The sequence below is a fragment of the Ovis aries genome, chromosome 20 (assembly GCF_016772045.2).
Source record: "Ovis aries strain OAR_USU_Benz2616 breed Rambouillet chromosome 20, ARS-UI_Ramb_v3.0, whole genome shotgun sequence".
In the NCBI taxonomy this organism is placed as follows: Eukaryota; Metazoa; Chordata; class Mammalia; order Artiodactyla; family Bovidae; genus Ovis; species Ovis aries.
In genome coordinates, this window is record NC_056073.1 from 13834794 (window position 1) to 13862435 (window position 27642).

The 27642-nt window shown below is 52.8% G+C and overlaps 2 protein-coding genes across 11 annotated transcripts in view; one reads left to right on the plus strand and one right to left on the minus strand.

Annotated features, from left to right (window-relative positions):
• DAAM2 (dishevelled associated activator of morphogenesis 2) overlaps positions 1–9220 on the plus strand; it is a 130990-nt gene extending 121770 nt beyond the window's left edge. For 6 of the 7 annotated variants that reach the window (XM_042237110.2, XM_060403169.1, XM_042237109.2 and 3 more), the window contains 6 exons: positions 1934–2102; positions 2503–2610; positions 3496–3556; positions 4723–4854; positions 5889–6059; positions 6213–9220. In XM_042237110.2, coding sequence (XP_042093044.1) covers positions 1934–2102; positions 2503–2610; positions 3496–3556; positions 4723–4854; positions 5889–6059; positions 6213–6434 — 863 coding nt within the window. In that variant the 3' untranslated portion in view covers positions 6435–9220. Of the gene's footprint in view, positions 1–1933; positions 2103–2502; positions 2611–3495; positions 3557–4722; positions 4855–5888; positions 6060–6212 lie in introns of those variants that run through there. The other variant, XR_009597570.1, reaches the window with a different exon arrangement.
• A 622-nt stretch (positions 9221–9842) lies between these two features.
• The window catches only part of MOCS1 (molybdenum cofactor synthesis 1), a 33898-nt gene continuing 16098 nt past the window's right edge, over positions 9843–27642 (minus strand). For 2 of the 4 annotated variants that reach the window (XM_012100606.5, XM_060403171.1), the window contains 8 exons: positions 20455–20619; positions 18035–18096; positions 17633–17744; positions 17109–17221; positions 16518–16628; positions 14014–14134; positions 13477–13524; positions 9843–11331 (listed from right to left, as the gene is read on the minus strand). In XM_012100606.5, the coding sequence (XP_011955996.2) occupies positions 10571–11331; positions 13477–13524; positions 14014–14134; positions 16518–16628; positions 17109–17221; positions 17633–17744; positions 18035–18096; positions 20455–20619 (1493 nt within the window). In that variant the 3' untranslated portion in view covers positions 9843–10570. Of the gene's footprint in view, positions 11332–13461; positions 13525–14013; positions 14135–16517; positions 16629–17108; positions 17222–17632; positions 17745–18034; positions 18097–20454; positions 20620–27642 lie in introns of all 4 variants that reach the window. The other 2 variants (XM_015102692.4, XM_027958410.3) reach the window with 2 other exon arrangements.

Below are 27642 nucleotides of genomic sequence, written 5' to 3' on the forward strand. Positions count from 1 at the left end.
ATGAGTATATCTCAAATGTCTCCATTGCATGTGGCAATTTTTCCGTTTATACTGATGCCCTTTGAATCCTTGTCGTTTTCTGTTTTGTCAACATTTTAGCATTTTTAGGATTCCTCGGCAGATTTTTCGGATAGCTTATCAATCTAAGAAAAACTACCACAGCCAATGTATGTTGCCAGAAACTTCCCAAGTGGCAGTAGTGGTAAAGAGCCCACCTGCCAAGGCAGGAGACACAAGAGATGCAGGTTCGGTCCCTGGGTCGGGAAGATCCCCTGGAGGAGGGCGTGGCAACCCACTCCAGCATTCACGCCTGGCGACTCCTACGGACAGAGGAACCTGGTGGACTACACTCCATAGCGTCATGCAGAGTTGGACACAACTGAAGGAACTTAGCACGCATGCATGCAATTAAACTCACTACTGAAATGTGCACTTTGAAAAGTGCACAGACCCTAGGAGTCCTAACTGATGAACCATCCCAAAGTGAATTCACCTGTGTGATCATTGCTGGTCTCTTGTTCAGCATTATGATTGTAAGGAACAGTGGGCTATTTATTTTCAGTGCTGCATTTTAGTCCATTGTATGAATATACCATAATGTACTTAATCTAATCTAGATGTAACTTTTAAAAAAAGGCAGACTAGGAACCACTCAATTACCTTTCAAGAGGAACGCCACTGCTAGGTGGCATATGTTTGAGTTTAGAAGCCACTGACCAACCTACCTTCTCGTGTTTTTTTTACAGCTTTTGGACAGTTACTTACTTTAACTGCTTTTGAAGAGTTTTGCATACTTTTAGTCAAATGGCTCTCATTTTATCTTCATAGCAGCATCTTAAGGAATGTTTAGTTTGGCAGAGGCTAAAATCATAATACATTGGCTTGATCTTCTCATCACATTTAATAATCCAAGATCATATTCTTTAACCAGAAGCCAAATTTTCAGTGTAGGATTTGTGTCCCAATTTTGCATACCCACCATAAATACAGAATTGCCAAGGGAAGGGCCAAAACAGCCTATCAGAATGAAATACTGAAGTTTTGGTGACGGGTTAGCCTTAGATTGCTTGTATTTCCAGCAAAGGTATCATTTAAGGCATTAGAGGGAAAATTTTAAATGTCTAAAGGTTGAAGGACATTTTTAAATGCTATTCAACAGGCTGTCATGTAACCTATTTAATCAAATCTAAGGCACCATCAACTGCAAAGCATAACATTATAGAAGAAAAAATATGAGACTGTTGCAGTTGATGTTTTAATTTGACAGGGATTTTTTTCCTTTCCAAAAAATCAACAAAATACAGCACTTCAAAAGAGGCAGAAATAGTCCCATAGTATGTACCATGCTGAAATTAAAAATTTTAATCACTAAGTTTATAAAAGTAAAGGCCTTCCCTGGTGGCTCAGATAGTAAAAAATCTGCCTACAATGCAGGAGACCCAGGGTACATCCCTGGTTGGGAAGTTCCCCTGGAGAAGGGAATGGCTACCCATGCCAGTATTCTTGCCTGGAAAATCCCATGGACAGAGGAGCCTGGTGGGCTACAGTCCATAGGGTCACAAAAGAGTCACTGAGCAACTAACACTTTAGAAAAGTAAAAGTATTATATTCTTGCATATATCCATAGGAAAAAAACAGTAATCTTTATATGTAGGAAAGATACATTCTTAAGTCTAGTCTTATTAAGTCTAGTCTTAGGAAATGTTGGCACATTTTGAGAAAGGGTTATGTGGCTGAATTGGCTTTTGGTGAGTTTGTCGGCTTCCCCAGGAAGCAGGCAGGTGTGGAGAAGCTTGTCCTCTGGGACATGGGAATAGCCTCTGCCCCTCTGAAGTTGACACTTGACGACTCCTTTTCTGGACTCTGGTGGTACCATCTGAGGGTCCAGAAGCCCCGGCGTGTGCAGGGCTCTCACCTGTCCCTCCTCCCCTAGCCATCCTGCTGGCCTCCCGGGAGCTGATCCGCAGCAAGCGTCTAGCGCGGATGCTGGAGGTGGTCCTGGCCATCGGCAACTTCATGAACAAAGGGCAGCGTGGGGGCGCCTACGGGTTCCGGGTGGCCAGCCTCAACAAGATCGCTGACACCAAGTCCAGCATCGACAGGTGGGACCTACCAGCTTCTGTAGTCCCTCTCTCACCCCGCGCTGGCCTCTCCCTTCTCCCCTCTCCTGTACATGTGTGCTGTAGCTCCGGTCGGTCATATCCAATTCTTTGCGACCTATGGACTACAGCCCACCAGGCTCCTCTGTCCGTGGGATTCTCCAGGCAAGAATACTGGAGTGGGCTTGCCATTTCCTTCTCCAGGGATCTTCCCAACCCGGGGATCGAACTTGGATCTGCCTGTGTCTCCTGCATTTGCGGGTGGATTCTTTACCCACTGAGCCACCGGGGAAGCCTTCCCAAAATAGGTCACAGCTTTCCCCTAACACCTCAGCCTAATTTCTGCCAAACCTTCGTTCCCAATTCCCTTGGCCCCTGACCCTGACCTGACTTTCACCCACAGAAACATCTCTCTGCTCCATTACCTGATCATGATTCTGGAGAAGCACTTCCCTGACATCCTGAACATGCCCTCTGAGCTGCAGCACCTTCCAGAAGCCGCCAAAGTCAAGTGAGGGGACCCCCTGAGGCTTCCTTTTCCCTGTGATCATGTACTCTCTCATCTAAATTTCCTCCTTCGGGGCTACTCCAGGCTGACTAGGAATGAACAGTGTCTCGGGGCTTGCTCTGGGGGAACCCAACAAAAGACACTAGGAGTTGTCCTTTAGTTGCTAAGTCGTGTCCGACTCTTGCGACCCCATGGACAGTAGCCCGCCAGGCTCCTCTGTCCATGGGATTCTCCAAGCAAGAATACTGGAGTGGGTTGCCATTTCCTTCTCCAGAACAAAAGACACTATTTGCTGTCAAATCCTCATTTCAGAGATTCTCCCAGGAAACGCAGTGGGGAGTGGGGAAGGGAGGCAGATGGGAAGAATGCCAACAATGGGAGTGTTGTTAAGTCAGTTACCACTGCAGGCATCAGAGCTTAATCCTGCCTGCAGAGCTGGGCAGCAGCATGGGGCACTCACTCTGCTTATCCCCTCAAACTGCAAAGGAGGGGAACCATCATCTGTCGGTCCCTGGCTGAGGAGTTTTGGCAGGGGCAGTGACTCTGTGACCACCCCCCTCCCCCAGAAAAAGTGCTCAGTGGTTGGAAATCAGGGCTGCGCACTGGGATGGATGGTCCGAGGAGCTATTGGGTGGGGGCACCAAGGCAATCTGCTATAGGCAAGAAGTCAGTCCTAAACATATACAGGCTGATACAAGCATCTCCAAGAGATGCACAGTCAGAGCTCAGAGGGGAGGTGATTTGCCAGGGCCACATGTTAGTAGCAAAAGCAGAGCTGGAACCCAGGCCCACTGAATCCCAAGGCCACTGGGGTTGACACTGCCCTGAACTAACCCCAGCTCCTCTCCCTCCCTTTGTCCCCTCCCCACCCCCCCCCCCCACCCCCAGCCTGGCAGAGCTGGAGAAGGAGGTAGGCAACCTCAGGAGGGGCCTCAGAGCAGTCGAGGTGGTGAGTACATTGTCTGTGCCCGCCTGGGTTTGAAGGGATGCTGCCTGGGTTGGTGGCTGCCTGTCACTGGGCCAGAGGGTGGAACCCCAGCTGCAGATTCCGTTGGAGGCACCTCTGTGACCCAAAACTCCTGGCGGGACTGACAGAACAGCTGGCACAACGGACACAGCCTCCAGCACAGAGTGGGCCCTCAGGAAAGGGTAGCTGAATTATTCAAGGCTTAGATTTAGACTCCTGAATAGGGGACATCCATCCAAGACAGTGCAACCTGTCACCATAGAGGGGATGGGAATGAATGGTGAATTAGCCACATATTAAGGGATGGGATGGGGAGGGAGCTGGGAGGGGAGTTCAGGATGGGGGACACATGTACAGCCGTGGCTGATTCTTGTCAATGTATGGCAGAAATTACTACAATATTGTAATTAGCCTCCAATTAAATTTTTAAAAAAAGATTGATTCAGATGGATGGGAAAGAGGATCTGCAGGCCTTGGAAATGGCTCATGACAGGTAGCACCCAGTGTGACACTGGGGACCACTGTCGTCCTATTCCAGCTCTAAGGGCTTCTCCGATGATGCGCTGTCTCTGGCACCCAGTATGGGGTTGGCCCCTACACCCAGAAACTGGAGCGCCTTCTCATCTTCACCGTGTGGGGGTGGGTAGGCAGCTAAGGGAGTAATGGGTTTAGAGAAAGAAGTAGGAGAAAGAACCTTTTGTTGCCATTATGGTGGCAGGAGGGGGCACGCTTCCTAATTTATAGCTCTTTTAAGCACTACCTGAAATGCGCTCCATGGAGCAGCAGCATCGCGTGGAGATTTGGAAGTGCATCGCACACTTTAATCCGCACATGAATTGCCTGAGGGGCTTATTAAAATGCGGATTCTAATTCTGAGTGAGCCCAAGAACCTATTTCATAGAAAACTTCACGGTGCTGGTCCCAGAACCTGGAGCAAGACGGCAGTGGGGAGGAGGGAAGGATTGAGGTAGGCAGACTGGCTGAGAGCTCACACTCTTTGCCACCCCTAGACCTGGAGGCTTGGGGTGTGCCCCTTCCTAAAGACTCAGAGCCGGCAGCTGGCAAGAAGGGTGGGGGATGGGGTGAGCCGGGACTCCTGACTCTCGTCCTGGCACAGGTCTGACCAGCACTTGGCTCTCCCTCCTCAGGAGCTGGAATATCAGAAACGGCAGGTGCGGGATCCGAACGACAAGTTTGTGCCGGTCATGAGCGATTTCATCACGGTCTCCAGCTTCAGCTTCTCAGAGCTGGAGGACCAGCTCAATGAAGCCAGGGCCAAGGTAAGGGGGCCCCAAGCCTGCAGGCTGACCCCACCCCGACTCCTCTCCACCTGCACCACCCCCACCACAGAGGGCGCAGAGGGACCCACCCAGAGGCACAGAGCTTTGAGGAGAAACCTGTCCTCACTCCTGCAAGAAAAGCAACTCTGTTGTAAAACTTACCATCCGCGACCAGTGTCAGGCACCTTGCTGAGCATTTCCCACCATCTGCCTCACCACCCACCTTATGGGTCTCTTGAAGGGGTATTGTCCTATTCGACAGATGTGCGACATCCAGTGAGGTTAAGTAACTTGCCCAAGGTTGCCCGGCTGTGCTAGAGAGAGCTGAGTGAAGCCTGACTCCAGAGCCCAGCTTTGCTCTCGGTGGTTCTGCCTCGCAGGCATGCCCCTGGACCCCTGCTGCGAGAGTCCTGTTGAGATGTGGGTCCTCATTCAGGGTCTGGGTTGGGGCCGAAGATTCAGTCTTCCAACTGGCTTCTGGGAGATGCCCCTGCTGCCAGTCCAAGGAGCACGCTTAAGAGTCATGAGGGCTGTCTTAGAGGGTTTTCAGCAGGTTGAATTACAGACGTAGCTGTCAGTAAACAGTGCCAGGCACGTGGCTAGCGCCCTACATCACTAACTCATTTAACTCCCCCAACATCATGAAGTAGTCCTGTTATCCCCATTTTACAGATGAGGAAACGGAGGCACAGAGTGGTTAAACAACTAGCCCAATAACTAGATGATCTGACATCCTTTTGGGTTCTAACCAGACAGGTCCTGGCCTGTGGATGTGCTTCCCTAGCTCTGTAGCTCGTGGTCCTGTACCTACACCCTCATGGACCCAGAGGTGGCTTGGGTCCCTCACTTCTGGCAGGTGTCAAGCCTTTCCTTCAGCCTTGCCCTTACCCAGGATGACAATGGGGGATCTCCCCTCTCTCTTCCTGCCCCCTCAGCCTAAGGTCCTCTACCTGGATGAGCTCTGCTCTGGCTAGAACCCACCTGCCCACTGGGCTCAGGCGGGGGACCCTCCATCAACCCTTCTCTCCCAACAGTTCTCCAAGGCCCTGACACACTTTGGGGAGCAGGACAGCAAGATGCAGCCGGACGAGTTCTTCGGCATCTTTGACGCCTTCCTGCAGGCTTTCTCAGAGGCCCGGCAGGACCTGGAGGCCATGCGCAGGAGGAAAGAGGAGGAGGAGCGGAGGGCGCGCATGGAGGCTATGGTAAGGGGGCCGCGGGGGAGCGCGCACTGGGAGCGGGAGGCTTGGGGCGCCCCGGGGGTGGCCAGGGGGCAGATGCAGCCCAGGCGTCAGTCACCCTGTGGCTGCCAGCCCCTCACCTTCCCTCCTCGCCTCCCCCTCCCCACCGCCCACCAGCTGAAGGAGCAGCGGGAACGCGAGCGGTGGCAGCGGCAGCGGAAGGTACACGCGGGCAGCGCGCTGGAGGAAGGCGGCGAGTTTGACGACCTGGTGTCGGCCCTGCGCTCCGGAGAAGTTTTCGACAAGGACTTGTGCAAACTCAAGCGCAGCCGCAAGCGATCAGGGAGCCAGGCCCTGGAAGCCACCCGGGAGCGGGCGATAAACAGGCTAAATTATTGACCTGAGGACTGGCCGGCAGCGGGAGACTGGGAGACAGGGATGGGTCCCCCCGAGGGGACAAGTGGAGGAGGCGCGAGAGTGATACTTACGCGACTTGGTGCTGGGCTTAGAGCCCTGGGCTGGGTCCTGGGGGCAGGGCTGTGTGTGTGGCAGGACCCTGGTGTCTCCCCACCTGAAGGGGTTCCCCCCATCTCCACTTCCCATTATTCTTCCTGCACCCCAGCCCCAGCGGTCACTCTCCTGAGGCTGACTTGGACCTCCCTGGCCAGCCCGGGCTGAAGGGGCCCTGTTCCCCACCCTGCAGCATGGGCACCTGTGTGTTGGCACAGAGCTGTTCCTGATCTAGACTGGAGCAAGGTCCACAGACCATGTCCAGATTTTCCATGCTGTGGGGAGTTAACAGCGGGGTGGGGGCACCCAGGCCCCCATCTCTCAAGAGTAGGGTTGATGGAACATTGATCTGGGGTGAAGTATCCTATCAAATGGAAGAGGCATTAGAGATGCCAGCTATGTGTTCCAGGAAAGAGAAAAAACAATGCTGGGAGGATGCTGTGGGGACCAAGTCACCACGACAGGGTGGCAGTACCCATTTCCTAGATCACGAGTCCGCTGGCCCTTCTCTGGCATGTCATAAGTCTCTTTCCCTTTTCTCCTGCCATCTCCAGTCTACTAATCCAGAATTTCAAAACTCACCTTTGGGTTCCCATGACCGTGGCTCACCATCAGGTATTTGATGGATCTGGTAAGGGTTCAACAAATACTCCATCATCACACCCTGGATCCTAGGCACAGGGATTCTGGAACAGAACTCTCCTTCCCCACCCAGACCTGGTATATCCTGACTGTTGTCTTGGAGACAGTGACCTCACATGTTGGCTGGGGGTTCCAGAAGCCAGCACTTGAATGGCTAGGTTCACCCTAGAGCTCCTGGGTCACCAACGTCACTCAGAGCCCACACTTCTCTTAACATCTGCAGTGACCTCCTGCTCTGTTCAGCCTGCATGGGGCTGCTTTAAACTGCCTGAATCCAGCTGAGGTTAGCCCTAGGGCATCGGTTCCTGAGAGGGTCCCAAGGGCAAAAGCTTCCCCTCTGCCACCTCTAAGGGGGTAAGAGGGCACCCCCCCACCCCATCAGCAGCATTCAGACATGAGGCACAGCAGAGCAAGGCAGGAGAAGCCGGGGAGTACACTGCCCAAGGGAGCCAATGGTGGAAAGCTGAGGGGGTCCCACTCGCCCATCTCTGTGCCTGATTTGGCCCACCTGACTTCCAGGGGGCCCATTCTGGTGCTCCTGTCCACTCTCACCTTCATTCTGTCCTTCTAGAACTGTCCTCATGGGGCAGGATGACGACTGCTATCTATAGTTTTCTCTCGTAAAAGGACAGGGTAAGCCCAACTCCAGCAAAGTTCATACTTTTAATACATTTCCCATCTCCTAGAATTAACCCCTCATCCTCAGTGTCGGAGACCTGCCTGACCCCCACCCCCACCCCGCCTCCCCCATCAACAGGCTCCCTGCCCTTCTGTCCTGCCCTCCTCTTCTGATTCTCACCTCTGACCTCCTCCAGCTCAGGGTTATTGCCAGTGGACAGACTGGTGGGCTGGGGCCCACTCTTCAGCTGCCTTTTCTGGGGGTGGAACCAGAGTAGCTGCGGGGTGGGGGAGAAACACAGGGTTGGTGAGCCCAGCACGTGTGTTGGTTCGAGGGGGAGGGACTGGAGTAAGTGTGAGTGTGACGGGGACAGGTGTGAAAAGGCCACTGGAGTCCGTGTGAGGGCCAGGGAAGGCCTCCAGGAAAACTGGCCGCAGAGCAATGTGCCACCCACGAGCCCCTGCTGTTAAGAAGCTGGCGCTGGGATGATGGGAAGGTTGTGGTGGGGCCTCTTAAGGCCCTCCCCAAGACTGGCCAGGCCGGAGTCCTCCTCACCCATGGAGGCAGGGAGACCCCCCCGCCTATGCGACAGGCCTGTCCAGATCCTAGCGTTCCCACCCACCATGGAAGACGAGATACGCACCAGGAAAAGAAGGGATAACAGAAGCGCTTGGCAAGACACGTTGGGAATCACAGAAAAAGCACAGTGTGGTTTAACTGTTTACAGAGGACGCGTATATTGTTCCAGGGCTCAGGCGTCTCACTTCTAAAGGTTTTGCCTTCTCTATTTATTATTTTCTAGATCTGGCCAGTGGCTCTGACACCAGACGCTGCTGTAGCCAGATGGCCAACAGTGCCTTGGACTGTGGACCATCATGGCCGACTCAGCAAGAGGGGCAGGCGCCTTAGAGACGGCCGAGTTGGTCCTCGATACACTCCGTGTTTACGCCTGTTACATTTGTTCCTCGGTCATTCCCCCATGCCCTTCCCGCCCCACCTCCACCCTGCACCTGCCACCTATGGGTTAGTTTCTCTAGCTGTCTTATTGTGTGTCCAGTGTAAAACTCCAATTAACCTGATGCAACCTGTCCCTTTCTCAGCAGCAACAGCCACCGCTCACCCCTTCCTCTCAGTGATGGAAGCTGGGTGTGTTCAGGGCAGCAGCAGGAGGAAATTTTCCAGGTGGATGGGGAAGGGTCTGATCCAGGCTTCACCCTCCCACTTTGCACCCACTGGGGGTGGGGGTGGGGGATGGCCATGTCCCCGACCTCTGCCACCTCCACACCAAGGCTGTTCCCACCAGCTCTTTCAGACGACAGATGAGGCTAATGTACAAAATCTGCAGTGTCCTTTTCGCCTGCACCTTTTTTATAAGAATATAATACTAAAAAATATTAAATCTGTACCACCCTCACCTAGCCTGCCTTGAAACCTGTGTCTCCCTGGGTGGGGATGTGAAGTGTGCTAGGGAGGGGGCAGAGCCTGTGGGGTGTTGGGACCAGATCCTACCAGCGCTGGGAGCACTGACTGTTACAACCGCAGGGATTCCGCAAGCCAGTTCACATTGTACGGTACCTTGAAATCAGCCAAGGTGGGAGGACTTGGAAAAGAAAAAGCCAGTTTCCACGGTCTGAGAGCTGGGTGGCTGTTACTGGTTTCCCAGCAGACCTGGGTGTAAGGCAGACGGAAGCAGGTAGGGTGGGGTGAGAGGGTGGGTCACGCTATCCCACCAATGTCGAGAGAACCCAGTGAACGCATCATGTTTTGGGGGGATGTGAAAACCAGGAGCCTCTAACCACACCCCTGACGGGAGGCACTTGGGACGCCCCCAGCTGACGCTGCTACAGGAGACACTGCATCTCCATGCCTCCTACTCCAAGCCTCTCTTCTCCCCCAGGGAGGAGAGCATGTTCTCTGCATGCCCCCACCTTTTCCAGCATCTCTGCAGCTCCTATTCCCCCAGGGGGCGAGGCTTTAGGCGGCAGGGCAGACCTTACATCACGGCTCGGTGCCCTCGGCACAGACACTCCTGCATCTCCAAAGCTGGCATCGTGGCTTTATTTTGTGCGCAGTGAGGGTGAAGGCAAGCTCCACCGCTCCTCCCCACCTGGTGTGTCCCAGGATGAAGGGGTACAGGAGGTGTGCTCGGTCAGGAGGCCTCGGGGCTGTGGTCCATGGGGGATACTGCTGAGGAGGAGGAGGGGCCAGGGGAAGAAGCTGCAGGACGGTGCAACTGATAAGCTGGAAGCCTGCGCATCTGATGGGACAGACTCAGGCAATGGGAGGGGGATAACCTGCTTTTTCAAGGCAGCACGGCGGGGAGGCCGGGGCTGCAGTTAAAGAGAAGTGATCCATTTCTGGGGCAAGCCGCATTCCCTTCCTCAGAGCGGGTTCCTCTGCTTATAAGCCCTTGTTCCTCCCGGGAAAAGGAGGAGAAGAGAAAACCCACTCGAGAAGTGGAGGTCATGGGCTTGACTGATTGTCTCAAAAAGTTCACAAATCACACTGTGATTATCGGCTAGATAACCCTCCCAGGCACAACCTTAGGGTCCAGGAAGGCTGAAGGCCCTGCTGGTTTCCTCTTGGAAGACAGGAAACCCTGTAGGTCAGTGAAGGTCATCCAGCAGTGAAGGGGTGGGCTGCCTTCAGGTTCCTACCGGCTGAAGGTAACTGGTGAAAAGAACTTGACCTCTTTCCCTTGGGTTGAAACCACATCCCACTGCTTGACCTTGCCGGCCTGGGGGTGAGAGCGGGGGCAGGAGCTCTACGTTCGATGGAAGTCCCCTCGCTGACCCCCAGTCTTGCTAACGAGCTTGATCTCCGCCAATACGATGTCCCTGCTGACGGCCTTGCACATGTCGTACAGGGCGAGGGCAGCCGTGGCAGCGGAGGTCAGGGCCTCCATCTCCACCCCGGTGGGGCCCCGGGCCCGGCAGGATGCCTGGATCACCGCGGCGTGGCGTGCGCGGTCCAGCTCCAGCTGCACCTGGACGTGGCTCAGCGCCACGTGGTGGCAGAGAGGGATCAGCTGGCTGGTCAGCTTGGCTGCCTGGATGCCTGCCAGCTGGGCCACCGCCAGGGCATCTCCCTTCTTGAGCTGGTTCTCCTGGATGAGCTTGAAGGCCACAGGCCCCAGGAGGACCACGGCCGAGGCCACGGCCACCCGCTCTGTGTCTGGCTTCCTGCCCACGTCCACCATAGCCATCCGTCCTTCTGTGTCCACGTGGGTCAGTTGCTTAGAGTCTGGCAGAGGTCCTGAGGAGGCGGCAGGAGCCTGGGGCTCTGTTGGGCTAAGGCACTTTGGGTTGGCATCTGAGTCCGGGTGGGAACTGAAGTGTCTCTGAGGGAGGCTGGACCCCAGCCACTGCTGGGCAACAAGAGGGACCTGGGGGACCCCGCCTCCTTTCCATAAAGTCACTATCTGGCTGGAGAAACTCACTCTGTGTCTCAGAACCTGAACACAGAGAGAGTTCCGGAAAGTGCTTGGAAGGGCTGGTGGGGAATCTTGGCGCATCAAAAATAACTCTAGAATGAAGGCAGAAGAGGGGACTCAGTCCAAAAGGGTCTTCTGCAAAACCATCTCCTCCCCTGACTCTCTCCCCATCCCACCCCGAGCTCCCCCATTCATGTCAGGGAACGTGGAATGAAGGGCCAAGAGCACAGTGAGAAGACAGAAAAGAGAAGATCCACAGAGAAGGGGCCCCCAGAATGTAACTATGCAGGCTTCCTCACCAGGAGGTACAGAGAGCAAGGGTCGGGGTCTCTACCTGCCCTGCAGTGGAGGGTGGGGATGCTCCCGCCTGCTGCCACCATGCAAGGTCTGAAGACTGGAGCCTCGATCACACGACCACTCTGTCCCTTCATTTTCCTAAAACTATAGCCAGGCCTCAGCCTGAATTATCAATTAGTCACTCTCATCTTCAAATTTTCCAGGAAGGGCTAACAGTAATCATCTGCTTTGCAGACAAGATTCTAAGGGAAGTAATGAATCTATTTCAATGACATCTCCAGCACATCAGAAGTGCACACGAAGCAACAGGCTGCTTCCCATGGTCCCAGGGACCTGGGGGACCACCTTGCAGGCTCTCGTTACTCAAAGGGTGGTCCAGGGACCAGCACCTTCTGAGAACTGTTAGAGAGACAGCCTAGACCTCTCAAATCCGAGTCTGAAACAGCAAGATCTCTAAGGGATTCAAGTGCGTGTGAAAGTCTAAGCGGCCCTGTTCTGGACAACTCTCGGTTTTATAAAAAATGAGCCCACTCTAGTTACTCTATATCCTGACACTAACCTTACTCCTTGTGAATCAATCAGGTCTCCCAACTCCCAGCCTTCCAACATGCTCTGGGTCCCCCAGCTTGTCAGTGTCACAGATACGACCTCCCTTGGTGGGAGGGTGGGGGTGGTTATCCAGGCATCCCCCACTCTCTGCCATCAAGGCGTGTCAGCCTGAGTCAAGGCCCAATACAGGAGGAGGAGGGTGTGGAGATGAGGGCAGAAGACAGCTGACACGGCTTTCCCCTCAATGGCACGCTGCGGTGAGGGAGGCTGGTGTGGCCCCTGGGCTGCCTCAGGGCACTGGCTGGCTCTGCTCCACGTGCTGAAGAAAAGAACCCTTGCCCCAGCTGTTCTCTCTGCCTTCTCTTGCTTAGGGCACGATTCAAGGGCCCAGATCTGCCTGTGGCCAAGGGGGCAAGGCCTCCCCTGCTTTAGCCTGGGCATGTGCCAGCCGGGTGACAGCATCCCTAAAGCTCCTTGTGGACCGGCCAGGTCCCCAGGGTTAGAGCCCACATGCAGCTCAATAACAAGGGGTTTCTGCCTGAAGCATCCTATGCATAGGAGAGACACCCTGCTGCTGCTGCTAAGTCGCTTCAGTCGTATCTGACTCTGTGCGACCCCAGAGACGGCAGCCCACCAGGCTCCCCCGTCCCTGGGATTCCCCAGGCAAGGACACTGGAGTGGGTTGCCATTGCCTTCTCCAGTGCATGCATGCATGCTAAGCCGCTTCAGTTGTGTCTGACTCTATGCAACGCTATGGACAGCAGCCCACCAAGCTCCTCTATCCGCAGGATTCTCTAGACAAGAATACTGGAGTGGGTTGCCATTTCCTTCTAGAGACACCCTGGGCACATACGTTCAGTTCCCGGGAGTTCAGGAATTAGGTAGCTGCGATCCTGGCTGCGTCCCCCATAGAAAGCTGAGCCATGCGCTTGCTTCGCTGCCTGAGCGCTGCCCGGCACAGAAACATAACAACAGTGGCACTGATGGCTCAGACACACTCGAGGCCTGGCCCTCAGGGCGGAAGGGGAGGGACAGACAATGACTGCATCCGAGCTGCGAGATTCCAGGGCCAAGGGCAGCTCTCTGTCTTAACCAGAAGCTCCACTCTCAGGGGACAACTACCGCAGCGATCCTGAACGTAGAGCCACCCCACTCCCCAAGCCTGATCTCTTGTGCGACAGCACGATGACTTCTGGGGATGTGCTGTGAGGGGGAGCTGTGGAAGGGAAGAAAAGCAGCAGTAAAGGCTGGGTGGGGCAGGAAAAGATGAAGGATGAAAACCTCCGGATGAAGTGCAGGATCGGGGCGGGGGGCTGCCTTACGGCAGGGGCCCTGCCCCAGGGGACCCCCAGTGACAAGAGTGCGCGGTTACGTACTGATGGGTCACCCACCGATGAGGATCATGGGCCGGTTCTTCATCTGGGAGATACTGAACATGCCTGGGGTGAGGGAAGGGTGGGGAGAGGAGGGTCGGGACGGGGGAGAAAGAGGGCAGGGAAGAGAGTTCACTAAACGCACGACGGACACAGTGGTGTGAGAGCCGCCAGACACGCGTTCACCTACATGCACCCCAGCAAAACCCCCTGCAGGACCCTGCAAGGCCGCCCACGACAGAGCCCAGAGCGCACGTGGGTGCCAGGACCCTGCCTTGGTGGAAGACAATGTGTGGGATGACAGGCAATGACACCCCTCCTTTTCCCCCACCCGATGAGAACGGCCCCAAAGCCTCTGGGCTCCCGTCTCTCATGGGCTCTGCTGTGCCAAGAAGCATCACTGCACCCCCAAGTCAAGAGGTCCAAGAGGAGAGCTGGAGAGCACAGACCACACGGGGTCCCCAGGCTGCCCCGATCCTCCTGCCCCCAAAGCACAGACCTCCCTCCTGCTGCCAACAGCCCACTCGCCACCCAGCCGGCCTCCCTGCACCCTACCTGCGTGCTGCCGCTTCTTCCTGCCCACTGCAGCCCCGATGACCCTCAGCAGCTCCTCCTCGGAGGCCCCTCCCCGCAGGTGATCCCGTAGAGACACCTCTGAGTTCCCGAAGAGGCAGACCTGGAGAGGGCCACATGGTGGGCGAGGCCAACACACCCTCTGGATCCTGAGCCCTGGCCCCCACTCTTAGAGGAGTACCCCGCCCGGGCTGAGCAGGAGGGCCTCCCCTGGCTGGTCAGACTCAAAGCAAGATTTCCTGCAATGAGAGGCCGGAGGTGCTAGATGGAGTAGTCAAGAGGGGCTGCAAGGGCAGGAAGGCAAAACCAGACAAGGCCTGTGTCTGACTTCCAGTCATGCTTCTTTCAGGGTGTAGAGTGTGCTTTAAAAACTTAATTAATTGCCAACAGAGACAGCGCATCAGTATCTAGATTCGAACCTTCTCCTGAGACAGTCCATGGAATGGCCTCTTGGCTGCCAGAACAGATCCCAGAGAGTGGGAGCCGCGTCCAAGCGGTCTCCTGGGAGACCGGCACACACAGACCCTTTCCCCTCCATCCTCTCACTGTCCCTTCGCTCCTGGACCCTGCCCGCCTGCCCCGACTCTGTCTGTGGTCCCTGACTGGCGGATGATCAGCAGAGGGCTGGTGGAGACGGCATCCTGGGGTCGAACTTGATTCAACGCTCTGCTGCTTCTGGGCTCAGGGTTGACGGGGCAGTCCCACAAAGCGAGATACCTACTGCCTCCCACGAAGCCATATAAAGCCCCTACTAAGTGCCAGCTCTGTACACGGCACTCTGGACACAGGCAGCAAAGCATCTTTGACAAACTGAGATGGTTGGAGAGGATGTGAACGAGAGCTAAGCGGAAGGCACAGCCACCTCCCTGTGTGGGCTGGTGCCCTTCCTCGCTCCCCAGCAGCCCCGAAGCGCCACTCTCTGCCCTTCTCTGCAGCCGGTGGGGGGGTTGGGGGGCCTCCAGCTGCCTTCTGCCTGGGGATTTGGCTGTTGGGAGGTCAGAAGGAGAGAGGAGGGAGAGGCCGGGCACTTCGGCAGTGGAGCTTCCACCCACAGCCCCGGCCAGGCAGCCACTCTGCCAGGCTCCGGCTCTCCCAGGGCCCCAGGGACGCCATCTTCCCCTGGGCCCCCTTCCTCCCAGGGGTGGGACAGCAGTTTGCTGCAGCTCATCCAGTGCCTCAACACCCCTTAACAGGCCCCCTGAACCGTGCACTATAAACAGCCTATTTTTGACATTCTGCTCAGAATCCTGGCTCCACTTCCTGGGGCTGGGGTGGCGGCAGGAGGCTGAATGACAAAGCCATCATCTCTCATCTACAGCCCAGTCAGATAAGCCTTTGGTTTTTTTCTTTTTGGCTGAGCCACGCCACGCAGTATGTCGGAGTTTATGGGTCTCTTGCACCCTCAAGCCAGTTTCCCAACCAGGACTGAACCCTTAACCCTCCAGTAAAAGTGTGGCGTCCTAACCACTGGACGCCAGGGAATCCAGCCCCTGGCTTTATGACAGTCTGCTGCACAGCTCCGCTCTGATGCCCAACCTGATGGTCTAAGTCCGCCCACCAGCACCCCCACCCCCAAGCAGGTCCCAGAGCCCACCAGACACCCGGGCACCCCTCTCTCCACCTCCACCTGGCATCTCCAAGTTCTTTCTCTCTTCCTTCCCACTTTCCCCTAAACTCTTAACATGTTTGGAACATCACTAAATGGCATCTAACTGTCTATTTCCAAATTCAAGCTGGGAGTGATTCTTCCTAAAATACGAATGGGGCATCCGACCTCCACCTTGTAAAAAAAACTGCACAGCACCCTACTGTCAACGGGACACACTCTGCACCTTTGAAGGGGGCGCTCAGGCCCTCCACGTGGTCTCCCCAGAGCTGATTGAAATCTGCCCTGGCCCAAATTAGGGTGAGCCTCAGATAAGCCTCCTTCCCCACACCTGGAGGGAGGCCTGTCCAGCGCTCATTTGACAAAGAATCACATGCTACCACCCTTAGCTCCTTGGTCTCAGAAGGAACGTTTGTGCCCATAGGAAATGGGCCTGTCTGCGCCTCCCTTCCACCCCCTGTGCCCAGTGCTGAACGCACAGCACAGCGCGTGCTGATTAGACATGAGGAAGGGATGCGGTTTCAGGGACGAGCCCCTGGCCTGGTGGGAAGGGCAGCCGGGGTAGGGGCTGGGGGCAAAAGGCACATTGATCCCTGCCTGCCTGGCCCCCTACCTTCCACAGCACTGAGTCCTGGAGAGGGGCTCCCGATCAAGCAGAAGCTACTTCAGGGACCCAAGCAATGACGGAACCAGGGAGACAGTTCCATGGGAGCCACAAGTTCACCCCCATGTGCCGCTCCCATCATCCCCCCAAACCTGACACCATTTCACCATCACTCCCGTGTACCCTGTGAGCCGCGCCTCCAATCAGGGGGCACAGCTGGGAAGACACATACAGAGCGCAGAGAGGCAGGGGTCCCGCAGGGGAACAGACACTCACCTTGAGGTTCCCGTCAGCTGTGATTCGCAGCCGGTTGCAGGTCCCACAGAAATGCTCAGACATAGACGTGATAAAGCTGACCTGGCCTCGGAAACCGGGGATTTTAAAGGCCTGTGGGTGGGTGCAGAGGAGGAGATGGGGGTGGGCCAGCTCTCCCTCCGTGACATCACACCTGACACCGTTCCCTCTCTGTGGGAGCCCCGCAGAAAGCGGCCCGCAAGGCCCTCAGACAACAGAACCCCTGAGCTCTCTGCCCGCACCTGGCCTGCCCAAGATGAAGGCTCCTTAAGTTTCAGGGGCCTGGGGGCAGCACGGCCAGAGATGGCCAGGTGGAAGGGCCAGACAAGCTCCCCTCCACCACTTACTCCAGAGTGCCCCACGACAAGCTCCTTAACCCATGTTAAGCCTTCCTTTCTGTCAGTGAAGCAGGGAGTCCGCTACGATGGCCCTGAACCGCTTCTCGCTTAAAGAGCACTGTCCTGTATCACTGACTCCGACCCCAGCGCAGCCCCTGCCAGCTCTCCCGTCCGAGGGTCCTAGGGTGGCGGCATGACCCTCCTCCCAGCCCCAGCCCCTCTGTCTTCCCCCAACCTTGGCTGTGCTGGATTCCTCCTCGGGCAGCTTCTCCAGCTCCGGCCACTGCTGCCGGAGGGTGTCCAGCATCTCCTTATAGCTGACCATCTTCTTAAAGTTCCACCTGTTGCCTGTGTTGGGGGTGGGAGCCACTGAGTTGCACGCGATGGGGATGCCAGGGCTTCAAGTTCACCCTCCCGCAACCCAGGAACCAGTTCTCTGCCTCTGGGCCAGGAGGGCATGAGGCTCAGCCTGAAATGGGGGAATGGAACCACACCTACACTCTCCATGAGAAGCCTCCAATCCCCACCATGGGCCTGGTGCCTGCCAGACCCCTCCCCACCACCCGTGGAGAAATTTCTACGTGCACAGGGGGTCTGAGGTCAGCAGCATCCACAGGGGTGGTCAAACCTTGTCTGCCCACTCAGCTCTTCCCAGGGTCCTCGGCAGCCCCCCACTGTGCTCTCAGTAAGGCCCTGGTCAGGCTCCGCGGACAGGCCTGGCCTCCTCTTCCCCCACCCACCCTGCCCTGTGGCACTGACCGTCAAAGGGCATGTACTCGATGAAGCGCACGTCCAGGGGGAGGCCCTCGGTCAAGGCCACGAAATCCAGGAGTTCGTCCTCGTTCAGGCCTCGCATCACCACGCAGTTCACCTTGTCGGGGGATGAGGGAACCGTGAGGATTAGCCCTGCGGTGTTCTTTCTCCGGGGGCGGAGGGCTGGTTCTGGCATCTCCCTAGGCTCTCCACCGAGGGTCCCGTTCCTTGCAGCCCTCCCCCAGTTCTCCATGGGGTGGAAGATCCCATGGGGTCACTGGTTTTCTCCTCTCTCTTGTGGGGAGCAGGGGCAAGGCTGGAGGGAGTGGGCCAAAGGTAGTGGGGGCTGCCCTGCAGCTGCTCCGGCCAGGGATGGAGGCTGTCTTGGAGGAGGCAGGAAGTCCTCACCTTCACAGGGCTGTAGCCCAGCTCGATGGCCTTGTGGATGCCCTCCATGACCTTGTGGAAGCCTGTGGGCAGGGAGAGAAGCAAGGGTCCAGGCACCACCTCCCTCTTCCCCCGATCTCACACCCACAGTGAAGCGCCAGAGCCTCAGAGACCGGAGTCCAGGGACCAGAGGGTAAATATTGTAGGCTCTGTAGGCCAAGAGGCAAAATCGAGGGCATTATGTAGACATGTATCATAAAGGCTTCATTAACTAAATTCAGAATATGATAATAATTGAGTATAACTTATAACACAGCTCTGCAAATAGAATGGAAAAATGAAGTTCTTTTTGCAGGGACAATATTTCGCTTAATTGGGATTCATGGCGAATGTTCCTTATCATTAAATTCATGGCAAATGCTATCAGCAAAATCCATTCCTGGCTCGCAGGCTGTAAAAAGCCAGGCACAGGGGCTGGACTTGGCTGGTGGGCTGTAGTGTGGGGACCCTGATCTAGATGAACCCACTGATGGTCAAGAGGAAGAAACCGAGGTCCCGGGAGACAGGCAGTACCCAGCGGGGCTGGGGGAGGGAGGGGGCGGCTCGCACTCATCCTTCAGAATGCAGGCTCCCCAACTCCCTCCCAGCACTCTGTCCTCCCCAGGGCATCCATTCACCCACACTTCACGTTCTCCTCAGGCACCTAGTAGGCCCAGACGCTGGGCCGGGCTGGTGAGCACGTCCCGTGCATGCGAGTCTCACCCATCTCTGTGGCTAATGCAGTGAATGCGGTCCCAGGCTGCCTTCTCCTCCTGCCCCAGCTCACTCATGCATCCAAACATCTAGGTGCCTACAGACCCTCCCCTGCCCCCAGCCGGCCTCCATGGCTTCCCCACAGCATTTCTGGAGTAAGACGGCAGTGCTCAGTTGCTCAGTTGTGTCTGACTCTTTTGCAACCCCATGGACTATAGCCCACCAGGCGGCCCCGTCCATGGGATTCTCCAGGCAAGAATACTGGAGTGAGTTGCCAGGCCCTCCCCAAGACGGCAGGAAGAGACGGCAAAGGAAAGACTGGGCAGCATTTACACAATGTGTTGTTAGAAAGCTCTCTTCTCTAAAGTACTCTCCCTCCAAAAGGAGGCAGGGGACACAGAGGTGCAAGTGGGAGGGCAGATCTGACGTTAGGATCTACTGTCTCCAATCTTCATTCCAGGAAAGGAGTCAAGGAGGCAGGGGGTGTGCAAATGTGTATGTTTGCAGGTGGGCGATAGCGGGTAGGCGGGTGTGAATAAAGCTCCCAATTACACCTTCCACCTCCCCGCCTCAGAGCTCCTGCAGGTTCAACTGATGCTCCACGTCAAAGTAAGCTCCCTTGATTCGAATGCCCCATCCCTCAAGGCCCAGCAGAAATGCCTCCTCCTTGAAGCCCTCCCAGAATGCCCTTGCTAGGAGAGACAGCCCTAGAGAGAGAGTTCTCTCGTCCCCTCTGAAGGCCGGAACTGACACCACACAGCCAGCAAAGGTGGTCCCCTGGCATCACACTCTTAGCCCTTCGTAGTCTATATGGCAGAGCAGCGTCCTGTGTCTGTCCTTCCACTGTGCCCAGAGCGGCCCTTCTCAGGAAGCAAAGACTGCCCCAGGCTTCCACAGCACACTGCTGGGTATAAACAGGAAGTCACACGCCAGGGGTGGGGTAGGGGGAGGAGGTGGGGCTGAGATCTCCGGGCTGTTTCCAGAGAAGAGGAAGGAGAGCTGGATCTCCCCAGCCATCTCTCTGACCCTCCAGAGCAGTCTCCGTAGTGCATTGCCCTTCCCAAATCAAAGGGCGCTCGACCCTCTACAGAACCTCCCACCCAACCCAGGGCTCATGGACAGCCGGTGCCAGTCCAGTGAGACCCAGGGCCCAGCCCCTCCCTGATGGAGCCTGGCAGGAGGCGGCTGTGGGTGTCCTGGCTGCAGGGGGTGAAGGAAGAGGCTTGCTACATCAGGAGGGGCCCAGCGAGCACCCCTGGGTGCTGGGGGACCCCCCACCTGGCAGCGCTGGCCCTGTCCCTGGCATCTAGGATGGCGGCTTCCACCCCCAGGCTGCCCCACACTTCCTCAGACCTCACTACAGGGTACACAAATTGTCCCAGTGTGCCAGGGACTGTCTTGGTTTTAAAATGGAATGTTCTGTGTTCTGGGAACACTTTCCGTGCTGGGCAGGGAAGAGGGAAGGCTGCTCACCACGGTTCATTAGCATCTGACCCCAAAATGTCCTCAAGGGGGTGGCCACACAGAAAAGGGACACGTTGCAAGAGTGAGGAGGGAGGAATAAATGTCTAGGCTTTGCGAGAGCCCAGACACAGAGAGGGAGAGACCAGGCCCCTCGCACTCGCCACGGCTCCCCTGCTACGAGGGCCTGGGAGGGGCACCCTCCACCATGAACCCCATCTGATCACCTTTCCTGCGGACGATGAACTCAAACTTGGCCGGTACCAGCGTGTCCAGGCTGATGTTGATGGCGCTGAGACCAGCTTTCTGAAGCTGAGGTAGCAGCCGGGCTAGGTTGATGCCGTTGGTGGTGATACCGATGGTCCTCAGGCCTTCCAGCCGGCGGAGCTGGGCTGGAGAGAGAACAGGGAGGGGTATCAGCCTGCTTGTTCTTGGTGAAGAAGGGAGAAGGGCTGAAAGGAGAAACTGTAAGATGGATAGAAAACGAGCTCTCTGTGGACTACTACTGACCAGGTTTAGCTTAACAAGAAACATAAGGATAAAAACAATGATCTAAAGAAGCAACCAAAAGATCAAACACCGAGCGTTCCCTTTGCTAGAGTGCACATGGGACCGGCTGGATTCAGGAGACCAGAGCCCAAAGAGCACAGAGGAGGAGGTTCTGCACAAAGTGGGAGGGAAGCTAGCCTGCACCAAGCTGAGCAGGCACCTAGACAAGGAGCAGAAGTGGGGGCCCTGCGCGTGGCAGGGAGGCTGCCTTCTAGGGAACTGTATACGGACGCGTTGGGTGTGCTGGTCGCCCTACCATCCCCACCAGCAGGGGGATGGCCGCAACTTTTACCCCAAGGCTGCAGCACTTGAGCCAGCTGAAGCGGGTGGGGGCAACCCTCCCCCTCCCCATCTGAGTAGCTGCAGACAGTCGGAAGAGACTGACAGCTACGACACACGGAAGAAAGGGACTGAAGGCCATGCAAATGCACGCAAAGATGTTCTCTGCTCAGGGGTTAAAGAATCCACGACGCTGAAATACGCCATCCTAGCCCAAAGCAATCTCCAGCTTCAATGCAATCTCTATCAAAATTCCAATGGCATTTTTCAGAGAGAGAGAGCAAACAATCTTAAAACCTGTATGGTACCACAGAAGAATCTCAACAGTCAAAGCAATTTTGAGAAAGGAGAACAAGGCTTGAAGCATCACACTGCCTGATTTCAAACTATATTACAAAGCTGTAGCAATCAAAATGGTACAATATTGGCATAAAAAAGACCCGTGAGGGATTCCCTTGGCGGTCCAGTGGATAAGACTCCCAGTGAAGGGGACCTGGGTTCAATCCCGAGTGGGGGAACTAGATTCCACATACCGCAACTAAAGATCCCGCATGCTGCAACCAAGACCCAGAGCAGCCAAATAAATAAGCAAAGCTACATGGATCAACGGAACAGAACAGAGTCCAGAGATAAACCCATGCACGTGTGGTCAACTAATTTACAACAAGGAAGCCAGAAATACACAGTGAGGAAAGGACGGGGAAAACTACATAGCCAAGTGCAGAGGAATGACACTGGACCACCCTATCATGCCACACACAGAAACCAAACTCAGTTCAAAACCGACTGAATCACAATGCGAAACCACAGGACTCCTAAGAGGAGACAGGCAGTGAGTCAAAGGGGCTTACTTTGACATTGATCTTGGTGATGATGTTTTGGATTAGACGCCAAAAGCAAAGGCAACAGAAACAAAAATAAGTAAGTGAGACTACATCAAAGGAACATGCCTGCACACAGCAAAGGGAATGGTGGCCTTAAGTCCACCTACTGAACTGCAGAGGATATCTGCAAATGCTACATACGATGAAGGGTTAGCATCCGAAATGTACAAAGGACTCATACACCTCAGCATCAAAAAAAACAAAAGCAAAAACAAAGACAACCATCTGATTAAAAAATGGTAGGAACGCAAACTGGTGCAGAGTCGGACACAACTTAGCAGCAGCAGCCCCTATGGAAAACGGCGCCAAGACGGCCGGTGCACTGGGATGACCCGGAGGGATGGTACAGGGAGGGAGGTGGGAGGGGGGTTCAGGATGGGGAACACATGTACACCCGTGGCGGATTCATGTTGATGTGTGGCAGAACCAATACAATATTGTAAAGTAATTAGCCTCCAATTAAAATAAATAAATTTAAATTAAAAAATAAATAAATAAAATAAAAATAGATCTACCCTAGGATCAGCAATTTCACTTCCGGGTATCTATCCAAAGAAAGTGAAAACATTAACTTGAAAAGATATATGCACCCCATGTTCACTGTAGCATTATTTATAATAACCCAGACTTGTCCATTAATGGATAAATAAAATGTGGTATACACACACACAATGGAATATCATCCAGCCATAAAATGAAGGAAATCTGGCCATTTGCAACAGCATGGATGGACCCTGAGAGTATCATGTTAAGTGAAAATAAGTCAGACAGACAAGACAAATACCACATAATCTCACTTAAACGTGGAATCTAAATAAAACCAAAAAACTAAAAAAACAAAAAACCCAATAATCATGGATGTGAATGATATTCATCGACAAATGTGTATTGATCAAGGAGCAATGATATCACTTCACATTTGTTAGAATGGCTACGATCAAGAAGACAAGAAATAACAAGTCTTGGCAAGGATGTGGAGAAAAGGGCACCCCTATGTCAAAAATAGACAACTGGTAAATTACGCTTTGTCTAAATGATGGAATATCACGCAACTAAAAATGACTCTGTACCAAAATATGTCAGGATGTTGGGAAATACACAAAGTCCAGAGGGCAGGTTAAAAATTAGGGTGAGAAGAGAAAAAGACAGGCGGGTCGCCAAACCAAAATGTTGACAGCAGTTTCAGTTGGGCAGCAGTGATATTATTTTTGCTTATCTGAAATAAACATGTATTACTTTTGCAATAAGAAAATGAAAGTGTAAAAATAAAAGTTGTTGTTTTAAAAACAAAGAGAAGAACTTTACTCTGGGGACTCTGCCAATGTGAAAAACTTGGTAGTAGTTCTTGGCTCCCTTCAACAAATCAACCCTGAAGAAACACAGACATCTAGGAACTTAAAAAAAAAAAAAAAATCTTGAGAAACTCACAGGATGATGGACAGTCCCTTTTGAGCTGGTCCGGGGAAGGGGGCGTGGAGCTGAAGGGGACTGGCCAATGAAAGCAGTTAAGAGAAAGCCAGCGGGGGTGGGGGGTGGGCAGGTTAGCTTTCTCTCTGCCCTTATGCACTGATGCCTCAGTATGGTAACTGCTTGTCCTCTTACTGAAGAATCTGGTGATAGGAGCACCAGAGAACTAGCTCAGGAATTCACTACAGGTCAGGTGGGGGCGGGGGAGGCGGGGGTGTGGCGCAGTGAGGGGCAGCTGTCAACGTCCTGCTGTGAGTTGAAGACCACAGTGGGAGACGTCTGGCTTCAGGCATCCATTCCTCCACTTCCCTCCTCCAAAGCCCACTGAGGGTCATTGCTTCCTTCCAACCTGCTTCTCCCCGAGGGCAGAAGGCCTGCTGGACCACCATATTACATCACTCCAGGATTACATCGCTCCAGGAGGTGCCGTTCTCATCACCCTCTAGGTGGACAGCATCTTCTGGAGTTGCACAGCACACAGCCTGCACAGTCTGACATTAGCATGCTTGGTTAGGAAGGGCCTCGGGGCCTCAGTTAGGGCCGGCGGCAGGGAATTAATAGTGCCAGCATCAGGGCATGAGTTAGAGCCATAGTCAGGACATTAGTTAGGGCCAGCCTCAGGGCCTTAGTTAGGGACAATATTTGGGCCTCTGTTGGAGATAACTTGAGGGCCCTCGTAAGAGGCAGGTTGTTAGTTAGGGCAGCATCAAGGGCTTATTTAGGGACAGGATTAGGGGGATAGTGAGGGGCATTTGAGGCTATCAGGGACATTGTCAGGGCCTTTGTTGGGGCAAGCATCAAGGCTATAGTTATGACCAGTGACAGGAAGTGAGTCTGGCCACCATTATAGGCAGTGTCAGTGACCTGAGTAGAGACAATATCAAGACCTTACTTAGTGAGAACGTCAGAGACTTATTTTGGGTTAGGGTTTAGGGTTAGGCTGGTCCCTGGTGGGGAAGATTACAGACATGAGTGAATAACTGTGGTATTTTGGCATCTTGAGCTCTCTGGGCCTATCAAAGACGACGATCTGGCCTTGAACCTTTCCCCGTGAAGTAGTGTCATACAGAATAGCGCATATCCTCGGGGCAGTAAATATATTGGCTAAACTAAGGAGACCCTTGAGAAGTACATCTAGTGCCTCCCCGAACAAAAACAAACCAAAAAACCCCAACCCTCCATTCATATAAATAGAAAAAAAAAAAAAACAAACAGACCAAGACTGTAAGAGAAATATAAATACAACAAAATGAATAACAGAGGATATGAACAAAATGAAACACAATTTTTCATGGTAAAAGGGAACAAGGGAAAGCAGTAGCTAAAAACATTATTGTGAAATAAATAACACAAGAAGATAAATGGTAACATCCACACAGGAGAAATTGATGAGCTGGAAGGTAAGACTGAAGGGCTCTTCTAGCAAAAAGAGGAGGAGAATAAGACACTAAAATATAATTTGAGAACAGTGGAGGATCTAAGTAGATGGATCACATCCAAATAGAGGTCCAAGGAAAAAAAATTAAACTTGGGAGAAGGAAGGAATAGAATAATGGAAAAAAAAATTCCCTATATCAGGAAAATTTCATTGAATGCCAACAGGACAGATGAGGAAAAGCTTATCCTAGATATATTCGGTAAAATTTAAGGAAAGTAGACAACAAAGGCAACCCTCAATCCAGAGAAGAGGAGCATATCACCAACAGCAAAAACCAGACTGATGTAAGACTTCTCCCAGTAGCCAGGCTGATTAAGGAGACAGTGCAGTGAGTGACACTCTTAACATGATGAAGGAACGGATTTTGAACACAAAATTGTATATGCATTCTAATAATATTATAAAATTACTACTTTAATATTATAAAACTGTGGTGTTGGACAAAGAAAACTCTTGAGAGTCCCTTGGTCTACACGGAGATCCAACCAGTCCATCCTAAAGCAAATCAGTCCTGAACATTCATTGGAAGGACTGATGTTGAAGCTGAAACTCCAATACTTTGGGCTCCCTGATGTGAAGAGCTGACTAATCTGAAAAGCCCTGATGCTGGGAAAGACTGAAGGTGGCAGGAGAAGGGGATGACAGAGGATGAGACGGTTGGACGGCATCACCGACTCAGTGGACATGCGTTTGAGTAAACTCTGGGAGCTGGTGATGGACAGGGAGGCCTGGCGTGCTGCAGTCCATGGGGTCGAAAGAGTCAGACACGACCGAGCAACTGACCTGAACTGAACTGCTTTAAAACATTATAAACACCACCTGGCACATCAGATTTAATCAGATTCACCATCAAGATTGGAGTCACCATTAGAAACCACCACAAGGAAAACATTCATATAAGAAGAGAAACAAATCCAAGAGACACTGCAAGAAATGCGCATTTGCACAAGATCAAATACTTGGTAAAGTTATCTTAAAAAGAAAGGGAGGGTGCTGACAAGAGATACAGACGGGCAGACTATTCGTAATAACCTGAAGGTAAAATCCTAGAAAACACCAACAATAACAGTGGGGAAGGTTGGAAAAAAAGCAAAGGCCTAAGAGTGTGCTAAAGCTTTTGCCTTGTTTGGAAGAAAAGAGGGGGGGGGTCATTTATTTAAAAGCCAAGGAGGAGGAAAAAACACAAAAAAGTACAACAGATTGTTAAAAACTGTTGAGATGAGTCCAACTACCTCAATAATTACAACAAAGGCAACTAGAATAAACTTGCCAGTTAAAAGTCAAAGACTGTCAAATTTGATCAAAGTAATAGCTATGTGCTATTTTAAGAGACATACCGAAAGAACAAGAACACCTAGCGGTTAAAAATGAATAGATGAAAACAGATAAAATAATCTTATGAAAGCTCAAAGCAAGCTGATATAGCTTCAGTAAAATCAAATCCATAAACCTTAAGACCAAAAATATCATTATGGAGAGAGACCTACTTAGTGATAAAAGATCCAATTTATAAAGAAGACATAACAATTCTAACCACACATGAACCTAAGAAAATCACCTCAACTATAGATAAAATAAAAAGCAATAGGACCTCTGAGAGAAACCAACAAATCCACCCACTTATTTATTGTTGGCAGGCCATGCAGACGGAAAGTCAGCACAGACTGATACAACCAAAGGTTTAGGCAAGAAAATTAACCAGCTGGGTCCAATAAACAAATATAGATTTCTTCATGTAATAATTAAAGGATAAGCTGTTCAAGAATTTTTAAAAAATTATAAAAATTGCCAATATACTAGGTCATAAAGCAATCCTCAATAAATTTGAAAGGATAAGTTTCATACAGATAAGATTCTCTGGCCATATAATTAAATTACACTTTAATAAAACTATGAATTAAAGTCCTCATCTCTTGTATCTCCTGCATTAACAGGCAGGTTTTTTTTTTTTTAACCACTAGTGCCAACTGGGAAGCTGACTTCCCTACAAACAGTGCTGAATTTCCTCAGAAAATTAAAAACAGAATTACCATATGACCCAGAAACTCCACTTTTGGATATACACCCAAAAGAATGCAAAGTAGAGTCTCAAACAGATAACTGCATACCCATGATCACAGCAGCATTATTCACAGTAGCTAAAACATGGAAGTAACCCAAGTTGATCAATGAATAAATTACCAAAATGTAGCACATTCATCCAATGGAATATTATTTAGCCTTAAAAAGAAAGGAAATTCTTCAATATGCTACAGCAAGAATGAATCTTGAGGACCTTTGCTAAATGAAATAAGCCAATCACACACACACACACACACACACAACCCCAAATACTACAGGATTTCACTTCTATGAGGTTCTTATTCAGTTTCCCAGTTGTGTCCGACTCTGTGACCCCATAGACTGCAGCATGCCAGGCCTCCCTGTCTCCCACCATCTCCCAAAGTTTACCCAAGGTCATGCCCATTGCACTGGTGAGGCTATCCAGCCATCTCCTCCTCTGCCGTCAATCTTTCCCAGCATCAGGGACTTTCCCAAAGAGTTGTCTGTTTGCATCAGATAACGAAAATACTGGAGCTTCAGGCTCAGCATCAGTCCTTCCAGTGAATATTCAGAGTTGATCTCCTTTAAGATTGACTGATTTGATCTCCTTGCTGTCCATGGGACTTTCGGGAGTCTTCTCCAGCACCACAGTTTGAGGCATCAATTCTTCGGCTTTTTGCCTTCTTTACAGTCCAGCTCTCACAACCGTATGTGACCACTGGGAAGACCACAGCTTGACTATATGGACCTTTGTC